At 46.7% G+C, this 14,140-nt stretch overlaps 2 protein-coding genes across 3 annotated transcripts in view; both read right to left on the bottom strand.

Annotated features, from left to right (window-relative positions):
• CALD1 (caldesmon 1) overlaps window positions 1-14,140 on the bottom strand; it is a 710,639-nt gene that overhangs the window by 196,389 nt on the left and 500,110 nt on the right. The window lies entirely within an intron of this gene.
• The window catches only part of LOC132575757 (solute carrier organic anion transporter family member 1A2-like), a 52,833-nt gene that overhangs the window by 9,129 nt on the left and 29,564 nt on the right, over window positions 1-14,140 (bottom strand). Inside the window, 4 exon segments of the mRNA XM_060244446.1 lie at window positions 2,632-2,827; window positions 4,677-4,841; window positions 6,000-6,233; window positions 8,952-9,050. Coding sequence (XP_060100429.1) covers window positions 2,632-2,827; window positions 4,677-4,841; window positions 6,000-6,233; window positions 8,952-9,050 — 694 coding nt within the window.

Raw genomic sequence — 14,140 nt, 5'->3', positions numbered from 1 at the left:
AAGTGGATGACTTTACAGCCCAAACATGGAGCACTTTTGTGTTGTGGGACTCCTGAAGACCTGCCAGCTAATTTCAAGTATAATTTTGGCTCAGGTATACCCAGGGTCGCCAACCTCAAGGTGATGGCTGGAGATCTCCTGGGATTGCAACTGATCTTCAGAGAACAAAGACAGTGATCAGTTCACCTGGAGAAAATGGCCACTTTGGAAGGCAGACCCCGGGGCATATTCCCCACTGAAGTCCCTCCCCTTCCCAAGCCCTCCCCTCCATGGGCTCCACCCCCAGCAATTCCAAGTATTTGTGAACTCAGAGCTGGCAACCTCGATATACCTGAAAGCACACCCATAACTCGAGCAACAATAAAAGGACACAGACTATACAGAAGCCTGGAACAATGTTTTTGATTGTATCCTTTTGTGGTAGTTGGGAGGCCTTTATTAGGGTTCCCAAACTTCAAGTAGCACCTGGAATTCTTACAGAATTACAACTGGTCTTCAGATTAAAGAGATCAGTTCCCCGGGATAAAATGGCAGCTCCAAAAAGACGGGTTCTGTGGCATCACACACCTGCTGGTGCTCCCTCCCTCCACAAACTCCATCCTCCCCAGGTGGTACTCCAAAATCTCCAAGAATGCCCCAAGCCAGTTTTGGATACCCTGGTCTTGCTTAATTTTTGAGAATTGTAGCAAGCACCAAAGCACCCAGTAGGCTCGTGAAGCTACTCTCAAAAGCACGCCAGGCATAGACATTGGAGCTTGACATTTAAGGTAGGATCTAGAGTAGGGTTGCCAGTCCCCAGGTCCTGGCGGGGTTTCCCCTGGTTTTGGGGGCTTCTGCCTGCCATGAGCCAGCTGGCCAGTGGGGGAAACCCCACTCACAAACAGCCAGATTGCCCTGCAACGTCCCCGATGCATTGTCACCCCAGAAGTGACATCATCATCATCATTTATTTATTTATTTTATTTCAATTTCTAACCTGCCCTCTCTGCAAGCGGACTCAGAGGCGGCTAAAAATCAATTCAATTCAAAACAGTTATAAATTACAATTTAAAATCAATAAAATACAATTGCAGTTTAAAGCATTCTATGGTGCTGCACATTTTGATATAGGCGGGCTCTTCTATCCTTATAGTGATCTTATAGTAACAGTAGCTCTTTAGCAATGTGGGGGGGGGGCAGTCCTCTCCCAGTTTAGATCATGTCAGGGTTGTCACACAGCAACATTCCGGTTTGAGGAAAAACTCTATGTTGGAAGCCAGTTTTACCATAGAGTTTTGCCCACAATTCAGCGGGTCATCATGCAATGCCCCTGACATGATGACATCACTTCCAGGTGCTGTCATCTTGTCAGGGACATCCTGGAACACCCTCCAAATACCCCCACTTGGGTGATGTGGGGACCTGGCATTCTTAAAAGGATCCAGAAAAAGCAACCCCTAAAATCCAATGGGTGAAGCCAGATCTAGTCCCCATCTGCCCCATCAGTAGATAACTGTTCCATTCCTTTTCCCCCATATGCTGGGGTTTTTTTTAGCATGAATTCATTTGCATATTAGGCTACACCCCACTGATGTATCCAATCCTCCAAGAGCTTACAGGGCTCTTCTTACAGGGCCTACTATAAGCTCCTGGAGGATTGGCTACATCAAGGGGTGTAGCCTAATATGCAAAGGAGTTTCTGCTACAAAAAAACCCCTCTGCCCATATGTATATTCATGATCCACTCCTGGTGTTGGTGGAAAGTGCCATCAAGTCACAGATGATTTACAGTGACCCCTGGAGGCATTTTCAAGGCAAGAAAGATTCAGAGGTGATTTGCTACTGCCTGCCTCTGCTTGGAAACTCTGGACTTCCTTAATGGTCCCTCATGCAGGGCTTTTTTTGTAGCAGGAACTCCTTTGCATATAAGGCCAAAAACCTCTGATGTAGCCAGTCCTCCAAGAGCTTACAGGGTTCTTCTTACAGGGCCTACTCCAGGAGGATTGGCTACATCTGGGGGGGAGGGTGTAGCCTAATATGAAAAGGAGTTCCTGCTACAAAAAAAGCCCTGGTCCCATCTAAGAACCAACCAGAGCTGAGATGGCTTAGCTTTGGAGATCTGATGTGATCAGACTAGTCTTGGCCATTCAGGTCAGAGTGGGCAGAATATTGGAAGTGGAAAGTCAAGTCACAGCTGACTTGTGGTGACCCCATGGGGCTTTCGTGGCAGAAGATGTTCAGAGGTAGTTTGCCACTGCCTAACTCCACATCATGACCCTGGTCTTCCTTGGGGGTCACCAGGGCTTTTATGGTAGAAAAAGCCTAGCAGGAACTCATTTGCATATTAGGCCACACACCCCTGATGCCATCATTGTTTCACATAGGCTTTTTTGTAGAAAAAGCCCAGCAGGAATTCATTTGCATGTTTGGCCACACCCCCTGCCACCAAGCCAGCCAGAACTCTGTTCCTGTGCGTTCCTGCTCAAAAAAAAGCCCTGGAGGTCATCAATTCAAGTTCTAATGAGGGCCAACTCAGCTTAGCTTCCAAGAGCTGATGAGTTTGGGGTACCTGGACTATCAAAGGCAGGGTATCCACTCCAGTCTTATGTCAATTACACGCAGGATAAGGATTATTCCAGAGAGGATATATACCCTTCATAGGAAATAGTTAAACCAGCCACAGACGAATTTTTGCAGGTCATGAAATATGCAGAGAAGTCGATGAAATACACAATCACGGAACTCCAAAAGGCGATGTGGGCAGCTTTGTAGGTGCTTATCTTGAATTTCTTCATCAAAAGGCCTCCCAAAAGATAGCCAGTGCATATAACTGGTAGATTGTAAATGGCTGGTGGGGAAGGAAAGTAAAAATCTGATTTTAGACATATCCAAGATAATGCAATGTTCCAAAGTTGCAACAAATATTCAAATCTTAGCTAAACAGAATTTTGATATAAATTTTGGGGGACAACACCATATGTTTCCATTGTGATGCTTTTGTACCAGTGACAAAACTGAGTACTGGATGAAATAATAATTTCTCCAGTTATGCCTTTCTTCACAGAATACATGATCCAAGCCAGCCCTGCTGGATACCCAAAAACTACAGATTATACTCTTTAAAAAGAAAACATATTTCTAGTCCTCATGGTTGCTATGGCTACCAAATTTCCTCACTATGGCAGTTTTACCACAGAGTTTTGAACAATTGCATCCTTCAGGTTTTCCTCAGAAGTGATGTAGCAATGTCACTGACATCACCCCCCTCCGTGTCCCCGCACTCAACCCTTCTGCCTGGCTTGGCTAACAACCTTAATAGTCACAGAGGCTTTGGGTTTGGGGAAAGGGGAGGACAGAATCATGGAATCATAGAGTTGGAAGGGACCTATACAATGCAGGAAATTCAGAAATACCCCCCCACACACACACACAAAACCCTGTTACTCCTGCTCCATGCCCAGAAGATGGCAAAAATAAATAAATAAATAAATAAATAAACCCTTCCAGGCTTTCTGGCCAAATTGGCATGGAGAAAATTGCTTCCTGACCCCAAAGTAGCAATTGGCATTTCCCTGGGCATGTAGGAAAGGGCCATAAGAACTAATCACTGATGCAACCCTTCCTGCCCTCTTTCTAATGATCTGACTAATTCACAGAATCAGTATTGCTGTCAGATGACCATCCAGCTTCTGTTTAAAAACCTCCAAAGAAGGAGAGCCTACCACTTCCCAAAAAAGCCTTTTCCACTGAGGAACCATTCTGTCAGCTGAAAACTCTTTTGATTTAATTTCAAACCATAGGTTCTGGTCTGACTTTCTGAGGCAACAGAAAACAACTCCACACCATCCTTGAAGATGGTTGTCATATCACTTGTCACAGAACAAAGTTGGGGTCCAGTAGCACCTTTAAGGCCAACAAGCTTTTATTCACAATGTAAGCATTTTTATGCTAAAAGCACACTTCATCAGACTGATGATGTGTGCTTTTAGCACGCAAAATCTTACATTGTGAATAAAACTTTGTTGGTCTTAAAAGTGCTACTGGACTCCTGCTTTGTTCTACTGCTTCAGACCAACATGGCTGCCCACCTGGATCTATATCACTTGACAGTTGTCTTCTCTCTAGGCCAAACATACTCACCTCCTTCAACCTTTCCTCATAGGACTTGGTCTCCAGACCCCTCACCATCTTTGTTGCCCTCCTCTGCACACATTCCAGCTTGTCTATATCTTTCTTAAATAGTGGTGCCCAAAAGTGAACACAATACTCTGGTGAGATCTAACCAGAGCACAGTAAAAGAGTTCCTTCCCCCCAGATGGAACCCAACACTTTTGAGAACTGAATTCCCATGGGAAATTTGTCTGACTGTAAGTTTCCTTCCTTGTCAGTCATGTGTCAAATGTATCCTATAGTTCAGCTCTAAGAAAGATGATCCTCTGGATAAATCCAGAAGTGTATGGTCACTCCATGCCAAGGCTTTTTTTGTAGCAGAAACTACTTTGCATATTAGACCACACACCCCAATGTAGCCAATCCTCCAAGAGCTTACAGGGCTCTTCTTACAGAGACTACTGTAAGCTCCAGGAGGATTGGCTACATCGGGGAGGGGTACGGAAAGTGTAGCCTAATATGCAAAGGAGTTCCTGCTACAGAAAAAGCCCTGCTCCGTACACTTTCAAAGACACCGCTTTCTTTACCCATTAAAAAGATGGCATCTGATGCAGATTTTCCATATTGTTGCTCCAGATATTTTGGCAAAAAAGTAAGCATTCCGATGAAAGCACTAAACTGCAGCACAGTGATCAATATAAAAAGCATGTAAATTGGGTTGTGGAAAAGACTTTTCAGGTATGGGATGAAATCTGAAAGGGAAACGAAAAGAATAGTTATTTGCAGTCATCTTATAAACCTTTCAGATAGGCTCTCTGAAGCATGGTAAGCTGCAAACCAAGAATTAATGAATGGCTTCCTTGATAGGGTTGCCAAGTCTGATTCAAGAAATATCTGGGGACTTTGGGGGTGGAGCCAGGAGACTTTGGGGGTGGAGCCATAAGTAAAGTTGTGAGAAGCATAATTGAACTCCAAAGGGAGTTCTGGCCATCACATTTAAAGGAACCGCACACCTTTTAAATGCCTTCCCTGCATTAGAAATAATGGATAGGGGCACCTTCTTTTGAGGCTCATAGAATTGGGACCCCATGGTCCAATCTTTTTTAATCTTTGAGAGCATTTTGAGAAGAGTCATCAGATACTATGCTGAAACATTGGTGCCTCTACCTCAGAAACAGCCCCTCCAGATCTGGCAATTCCTAGATCTACCTCTGGTCACTTCCAGGGGTGGAATTCTAGCAGGAGCTCCTTTGATATTAGGCCACACCCCTGATGTAGCCAATCATTACAAGGCTCTTTTTTGCAAGCTCTTGGAGGATTGACTACATCAGGAATGTGTGGCCTAATATGCAAATGAGCTCCTGCTAGAATTCCACCCCTGGCCACTTCTAAATGTTACCTGGAAGTGATATAATAATGTCATTGGCTCTGGGTTGGGAAATAACTGCAGATTTTGGAGGCAAAACCTGGGGTGTACAGGGTTTGGGGAAGGAGGAGACCTCACCAGGATGTAATGCCATAGAGTCCTCCTTCCAAAGCAGCCATTTGTCCAAAGGAACTGACCTTGGTTGTCTGGAGATCAATTGTAATAGCAGATCTTCATGTGCCACCCAGAGGTTGACAGCCCAACATTGCTGGCATCATATGCTCTTCCCATCTCACCTCTCCCCAGTCAGACCTCTAGTGACCAGGCTTGGCTTAACAAGAACCCCAATTTTGGCCCTTCTCCCTAAGATTTTATTCTTTTCCTAGGAACTTCTGAAAAATAGGTCAAAACTAGAAAACTTCAGTGAAAAGTTTGAGACTTGGAAATGAAATCTTAAGAGCCTTCACAGAGTTGTATATTATTTTTAAGGAGCCTTTTTCCTTCTATAAGGGAAAGAGTTATTTCAACACACAAAAAAGCTCACCTTTAGCAATTTCACTTATTTTCTGGTTGGCCTGACTCACGCTTTCCCTTTGCAGCAGTGTTCTGTTTCCCTTGGTTCCTAAATTGACATCCATTTCTTCTCCTTCTCTTGGAAGGGTCCGGGGCAAGAGGAAGAAGGGGATGGCGACCAAGAAGTTCACCCCAGCACATAGCATGACTCCCAGCCACCAGGCCCCAACCCAGCGAGCATCGAGGAGGTTCAATGTCAAATCCGCTGAAGAGAAAGGAAAGGAAGAGGAGTGTGCGATTGCAATAAAAAAGGCCAACACCATGCTGGGAATTATTAGGAAGGGAATTGAAAACAAATCAGCCAGTATCATAATGCCCCTGTATAAATCGATGGTGCGGTCTCATTTGGAATACTGTGTGCAATTCTGGTCACTGCACCTCAAAAAGGATATTATAGCATTGGAAAAAGTGCAGAAAAGGGCAACTAGAATGATTAAAGGTTTGGAACACTTTCCCTATGAAGAACGGTTAAAACTCTTGGGGCTCTTTAGCTTGGAGAAACGTCGACCCCTGATAGAGGTTTACAAGATTATGCATGGGATGGAGAAAGCAGAAAAAGAAGTACTTTTCTCCCTTTCTCACAATACAAGAACTCACGGGCATTCGATGAAATTGCTGAGCAGTTGGGTTAAAACAGATAAAAGGAAGTACTTCTTCACCCGAACGGTGATCAACATGTGGAATTCACTGCCACAGGAGGTGGTGGCGGCTACAAGCATAGACAGCTTCAAGAGGGGGGTTAGATAAAAATATGGAGCAGAGGTCCATCTGTGGCTATTAGCCACAGTTTTTGGCCACTGTGTGACACAGAGTGTTGGACTGGATGGACCATTGGCCTGATCCAACATGGCTTCTCTTATGTTCTTATTAGTAGACCCAAGTGGTTGGTTATTCTCAGGGTCTGCACAATCTCTTTGGGGTATATACAGGCCTCATTTTGGGCAGGAGCTCACAGAAGAGGAACTCCGGAACCTCTTTCCTTCTTACTCCCACCCCCCCAAAAATTGCTTCTGGGCTCCATCATTCAAACCCCATGTGAGAATTTTGCTGAACTCTAGGATTTGACAAACTTTCTGATATTGTTCCCCACAAAAACTGGGAAAATAGCCAAAACATATAAAGCAGACAGATGGAAATCTTCCTCATGCTACTGTGGCCACAAATTAGAATGTAATTTCAAAAGTATGATGGGAGTAAGGTTTTATTATGGCAATTATAATTCAAGAAGCATTTTAAGATAGATTCTGAGCTGATCTACTGTAGTACACCTTCTAGTGATGTCAGGGGTGTGTGGCACATACAAATGAGTCATGCAAATGAGTTGTGCTAATGAGCTCTGGCATCTTGTTTTCTATGAAATGACCCCAGGAGATATATGGTTGCCATTGCTATTAAGGACAACTTTCAGAGGCTCAGGTCTTGGAACCATAAAATAGGGACGCCAGCCTCCTCAGAATGACAGCATTTCCAGGATACAAAGATCAGTTCTCCTGGATAAAACGAATGCCTTGGAGAGTGCTAGGGGTGTGCAAAAACAATTGGTATTTTCCGTGTTCGGGTGTACTGAACGTGAAAAATATTGGTATTTCCTCGTATTCCTGAATCCCGATATCGGTATGATATTGGGATTTGGGAAATAACTGGGATTGCCGAATTTATTTAGCTCCAATGTCCCCACAGGGATTTAAACTTTAAATGTTTGCTGTGTTCACTTGGGGCAACACAACTCTGTGAGTGAACTTAGAAGGTATTTTAAAAGATTGAAGTCTCTTTAAATGTCTTCTAGATGCACTTGTATAGAAGTCGATATTAATATTAACCAGCTTTTATTTGGGTGGAGCTATTTCAGGTGCCGCGTACTGAAGTACCAACTGAATAAATACTTGAAAAATACCAATAAGGCCTATGAGTCTATGGTAGTCACTGTTATCTACTTTGACTGGTGATAGGATCACAAGCAAAGGTTTTTCATATGGTCGCATGACTGATCCCTTTAACTGAAGATGCTTGGGAATGAAACTGAGATTCTCTGCATGCAAAGCAAATGCTTTACCTATCAAACATTAGTATTTCGAATAATCAAGCTATTGTTTAAATCAAAGACTTGTTTTACTGATAATCCAGTACTTGTCCAAGGTACGATACCATGGAAGTGATACAAAACGTTACATGACAGGGCATCTTAAAGGCTACTTCAAAGGCATAGTTCAGATAACTTCAAAACATAGCATACAGATGTGAATTGCATAGAAGGTTCAAAGCATGCTATCAACTACCCATTTGAATATTATAACATCCCTTGGATCCCACACATTCCTGACTTGCTGATGTGTATGGGAACTCGGGGGAGGCACTTCTACTTCACACTATGGAGATTACTTGCATATCCTGCATTCGTGAGAGGCTACAGGTGTGGGGGGGGGGGACTTTGAAGAGAAATCTTTATTCAGAGAAAATGGGATAAAGAGAGAAGGGGGAGAGAAGTGTGAATATGAGATGCCTACTAAATTAATAGTCAGAAATATCATGCTTGACACTACCACTAAACCAGGACCTCTTCCCAGTATCTTTGAACCTCAAAACCTTCAAGACAGGACTTTTTTTGTAGCAGGAACTCCTTTGCATATTAGGTCATACACCTTTGTTGTAGCCAATACTCCTGGAGCTTACAGTAGGCCCTCTACTAAGAGCCCTGTAAACTCTTGGAGGATTGGCTGAATCAGGGGTGTGTGGCCTAATATGCAAAGGAGTTCTTGCTACAAACCACTCCCCCCTGCTTCTAGAGCATATCCAAACACCATAACAAAGTAGAGTGGAAATTAGCGACATTGGCTATTACCATTGCAAATTGGCAGCATTCTGAGTGACATGAAACTTCTTAGGATTGAGTAATGCTTATAGACTTTGCCAACTTTAATATTACCTAGGTCTACGAATCCAACATCCACATACAGCTGTGCACAATATGAAGCCAACATTAAGCCAAAAAATGGGCCCAGGACAGTCGCTATCTGTAGGCAACCTAAAAGAGGGAGAGGGGAAAAGCATATAAAACGCCATAAAACATTTAAAAGCACAAAAAAGTATGTTTTTCAACTTTCATTTCAAATGCTGTCTTTAGATTCTCAGGAACCTCCAGGCTTCCCAATCCCCAAGTCCCAGCGGGGGATCCCCTGTTTTTACAGGCTTCTCCCTGCCCCCAGCCAGCTGGCCGGCGGGGGAAGCCCCGCCCCCCACAATCACCATGTAGTTTTAGAGCTCCTGCAGGTCCGTTTTTAAAATATGTGCCTTTAAGGCTGAGCAGGAAACAGGAAGGGCTTCGGAGAATGGCCCCTCCCTTTGTTTTGCTTTCGTTTTCAGATCAAGTAAAGTTCTGCAGGAACAAGACCCAGTAAGTATTTGTGTGAGAGAGGGGGCAGGGGATTCCCTGGTTTAGAGGCCCTCCCCCCGCTTTAGAAAGGGTGGGGGGACGCAGATGTCTACTGGGCACTCTATTATTCCCTATGGGAATAATGGGGAATTGATCCGTGGGTATTGGGGGCTCTGGGGGGGGGCTATTTTTTGAGGTAGAGGCACCAAATTTTTAGTATAGCATTTAGTGCCTCTCCCCAAAATACCCCCCAAGTTTCAAAACTATTGGACCAGGGAGTCCAATTCTATGAGCCCCAAAAGATGGTGCCCCTATCATTCATTATTTCCTATGGAAGAAAGGCATTTAAAAAGGTGTGCTGTCCCTTTAAATGTGATGGCCAGAACTCCCTTGGAGTTCAATTATGCTTGTCACACCCTTGTTCCTGGCTCCACCCCAAAGACTCCTGGCTCTGCCCCCAAAGTCCCCAAATATTTCTTGAATTGGACTTGGCAACCCTAGGAACCTCCCTTGTAATGGCAACAGAGACTCATATCAGAGACTAAAGGCTGTAGTTGACCTTGAGGACAATTTGAGGGTAATCCTAAACAGGCCTATTCAGAAGTTGCTGGGGGTGGGGGGTAGTGGCAGCTGCTGATCCAGCTGTCTGCTGCCCAAGCCCAGTGTGGCTAATTAGCTATCAGGGTTGCTAGCTCTTTTTCTGGGGAGGAGGGACTCTGTTTTGGGAACTATCTGGAGATTTTTGGGGGTGGAGCTTGGAGAGGGCAGGGTTTAGGAAAGGGAGGGACTTCAGCAAGGTATAATGCCATTGAATCCTCCCTCGAAAGCAGCCATTTTCTCCATTTGGAGATCAATTATAATAGTGGGAGGTCTCCAGGTGCCACCTAGAGGTTGGCAAGCTTACCCATATGGCCACTGAGAAAGCGGACATCAGGGTGTAGGGATGCCAACCTCCAGGTGGGACCTGGAAATCCTCCAGATTACAGCTCATCTCCAGACTACAGAAATTAGACCCCTTTGGAAAAAACTGATGCTTTGGAGGGTGGACTTTATGGCCTTGTACCCCACCTAGGTCTCTGTCTTCCCCAGCTCCATCCCCATATCTCTACCTTCCCACCCTCAACTGGTGGCCAGAGAGGACCTGGTAACTCTAAGGGGGCCAGTGCCATGGGCAGGCAAAGGACAACTGCCACAGACGCCCTGTAGCTAGGCCCACCTCTGGAGGACAGCAGCAGCATTTCTAGCCTAATCAAGCACGTTGCGTGTGTATTTCTGAACATGAAACAGGTCCAAAAGCATTCTCAGTGCAAAACAGGGTTGCCAGCTTCTAAGTGGTAACTGGAAATCTGCTGGAATTACAAGTAATTTCTAGGCGACAGAGATCTCTTTTGCTTGATTAAATGGATGCTTTGGAGGGTAAACTTAGGTTGCCCTGTCCCCTCGCTGGTCCAGCAGGGGGATTTGGGGGGTGTTCTGGGACATCACATGGGTGATGCTCTGGCTTTTGGGCAAGCTCTGTGATTAAATTGGGCTAAACCAGGGGTGGCCAACGGTAGCTCTTCAGATGTTTTTTGCCTACAACTCTCATCAGCCCCAGCCATTGGCCATGCTGGCTGGAGCTGATGGGAGCTGTAGGCAAAAAAAATTTCTGGAGAGCTACTGTTGGCCACCCCTGGGCTAAACCATAGAGTTTGCCCAAAAACCAGACCACCCCCATGCAACATCCTCAATGTGATGTCACTTCCGAGTGATGTCATCACATCAGGGACATTATGCAGCAACATCCCTGTTTACAGGAGAGGTCTCTCCCACCAGCCAGCTGGTTCATGATAGGGAGAAGTCTCCAAAACTGGGGGATCTCCTGCTGGGACCTGGGAGCTGGCAACCCTAGGTAAACACCAGGGGCTTTTTTGTTGCAGGAACTCCTTTGCATATTAGGCCACACCCTTGATGCAGCCAATCCTCCTGGAACTTACAGTAGGCCCTGCAAGAAGAGCCCTGTAACCTCTTGGAGGATTGAGTACATCGGCTAATATGCAAAGGAGTTCCTGCTACAAAAAAGGCCCTGGTGAACTCTATGGAATTCTACCCCTACTGAGTTCCCTCCCCTCCCCAAATTCTGCCTTCTCCAGCCTCTGCCACCAAATCTCCAAGGTCTTCTCAAACCAGAGCCAGCAACCCTAGTTATGATGCTTTGGACACCCATGGTCCTGGCCCCACTGAAGGCACCTGGGTTTTTTGGCTGCTGTGTGACACAGAGTGTTGGACTGGATGAGCCACTGGCCTGATCCAACATGGCTTCTCTAATGTTCTTACGGTGTCTCTCCACAGCTCTGTTGCTGTCTTCAGTCAGTTAATAAAGAGAGACTTTTCCGAGAGTTCAGGAACTCAAATATGAAAGCTGGACACTAAGAAGTGAGTTCAGAGCTTTCATGTAGTATTAAAATTGCTTGATTTGTTTTAGGCAATTTAATTTTGGGTAATGTCATACTATGTTGTAAGCAGCTTTTAGGCAAACTTGAGTGGAAAAGCAGGATATGTATTTTTAAAGAAGCAAATAAAATGCATGGGTAGTGGTCAAAACTAGAGCTCTTGATGGGAACAGGCCCTGTAGTTTCATGCCTTCCCTGTTTTCAAGATTTATCACTGTCCAAACACACTGAGAGTTTACACGGAAACTCCCTGCCCTCTTTTTACAATGAAACATCCTTTCACAAAACTTGCTTGACTAGTGGCCACAGTGAGGTCACAGAACCGGTGCCCCTTAAGGAGCTTTTCAAAATGTTGTGCTGTGGTTTTTAAAAGTGGTACGTAAATATTTTCTGGTAGTATATGGCAAGGTTGGGAAATTCCTGGAGTTTTAGGGATGGAATCAGGTTGCTAACCTTCCCTTGGGACACTGGGTCCCCTGCCCTTGAGCCCTGTTTCCCATCAGTGGTCATTACGGTTGCCAAGTTCCTTGTGGCCTCTGGTACAATAGAGTTTTCCTCCCAAATTGCTAGAGCATCTGGGAAAACCACAGAGTTTTCACGGAAGCTCCTAGAGTGGCCGGTGTGCGATGTTACCGCTGCAGTGATGTCACTTGAGAGTGATGTCATCACAACGGCAACGTCAGGTGGGGATCCCCATGCCAGCCCACTGCCAGCCAGCAGATTGGGGACCTCCAAGGCGGGCGAACCGCCGCCCCACCCGGGAGCTTGGCAGCCCTAGTGGTCATGGTAGAAGCCATTTTTTTACTGCAAAAGTTTTGCCCAAACAACAGAGCATTGCAGTGACCCAAGCGATGTGATGATATCACTTCCCGAGCACACTGGAAGTGATGTCACCACGTTGCTGGCGACAAGGCCTAAAAAGTCGCCCTCCAGCTCCTGATACATTCCCTCCTTGCACCTTGTCAGTTGACAGGAGGAACCTCAAAACCCTACCAGGTTGCCAGCCTCCAGGTGGGCCCTGGAGATCTCCCACTTTTACAACTCCCCTGGAGAAAATGGCTGCTTTGAAGGGTGGACACTGTGGAATTGGACCATGCTGAGGCCCCTCCCTTCCCCAAACCCCGCCCTCTCCCGGATACACCCCCGAAGTCTCCAGCTATTTTCCAACACCAACCTTGCAACCCCCCCTTTCCAAACTCTGCCTTCCCCAGGAAGCACTGCCAACTCTTCAGGAATTTCCTAAGCCAGAAATGGCAAGTGTGCCTGTGGGGGGTGAAGAGTATTTCCTACCACTCAAGAGGCATGTTTAGGGTTGTCTGCTCTGGGAAACATCTGAAGATCTGGAGGAGTGGAGCCTGGGGAGGGCAGGGTTTGAGGAGAGGAGGGACCTCAGCAGGGTATAACGCCATAGAGGTCACCATGCAAAGCAGCCATTTTCTTAGGGTTGCCAATCCCCAGATGGGTAAGAAAACAACAAAACACTGTGTAAATTACAACCATTCGTGCAAACTAAGAAATACTAAGCAAGTTAGGGTTGCCAAATCGAACCCCAGAAATATCTGGGGACTTTGGGGGTGGAGCCAGGAGACTTTGGGGGTGGAGCCAGGAGACACTGGGGTGGAGCTAGGGGGAGGGGCGGAAACGGCGCCGGGGAGCGTGGCGAACCGCCCCGCAGCCTCTTCTCTGCTCGCCGTGCTGCTCCTCCGAGATGGGCTCAGGCTGAGCAAAGAAGAGGCCGCCGCGCCGCTGCCGCCTTGCCCGCCTCGCCTCTGGGGTGGAAGCGGGGGGGGGGGGTGGAGGCGGGCCGGGGGTATGGCGAGCTGCAAGTCTGGGTCCTAGAAGGGCCTGGATTCACGGTTCCCCATGCTCCTGGCCTGCCTCGCCCTCCCCTGCGCTGCTGCCGTCTCTTGGCTGCTCCTCCGAGATGGGCTCAGCTTGGGCCCATCTCGGAGAAGCAACTGCGGTGGGCGGGGAGGGGGCGGCAACGGTGCGGCGCGGCGGCCTCCGGGCGACTCGCCATGCTCCCGGGCGCCGTTTCCCTCCTCTCCCCCCGCTTCCATTTTTTGGGGGAGCGGGGGAAGAGGGTGGATATCCTGGGGTCCCCCGCCAGGGCGGGAGGTTTGGGAAGCCTAAAGCAAGTTGATGTGAGCAGTTGCCTTAGCATGATTCAAGAATATGCAGCTAATGGAAGTGGTAAATGAATAGGCTTGCCAATCCCCACGTCCCAGCAGGGGTTCTCCTGCTTTCCCAGGCTCCTTCCCACCCCCAGTCAACTGACCAGCGGGGGAAGCCCTGCCCCCACAGCCACCA

Source organism: Heteronotia binoei, chromosome 8 (genome assembly GCF_032191835.1).
Source record: "Heteronotia binoei isolate CCM8104 ecotype False Entrance Well chromosome 8, APGP_CSIRO_Hbin_v1, whole genome shotgun sequence".
NCBI classification, from domain to species: domain Eukaryota; kingdom Metazoa; phylum Chordata; class Lepidosauria; order Squamata; family Gekkonidae; genus Heteronotia; species Heteronotia binoei.
The sequence above is the reverse complement of the archived record's forward strand: the minus strand, read 5'-3'. Positions and strand labels throughout refer to the sequence as shown.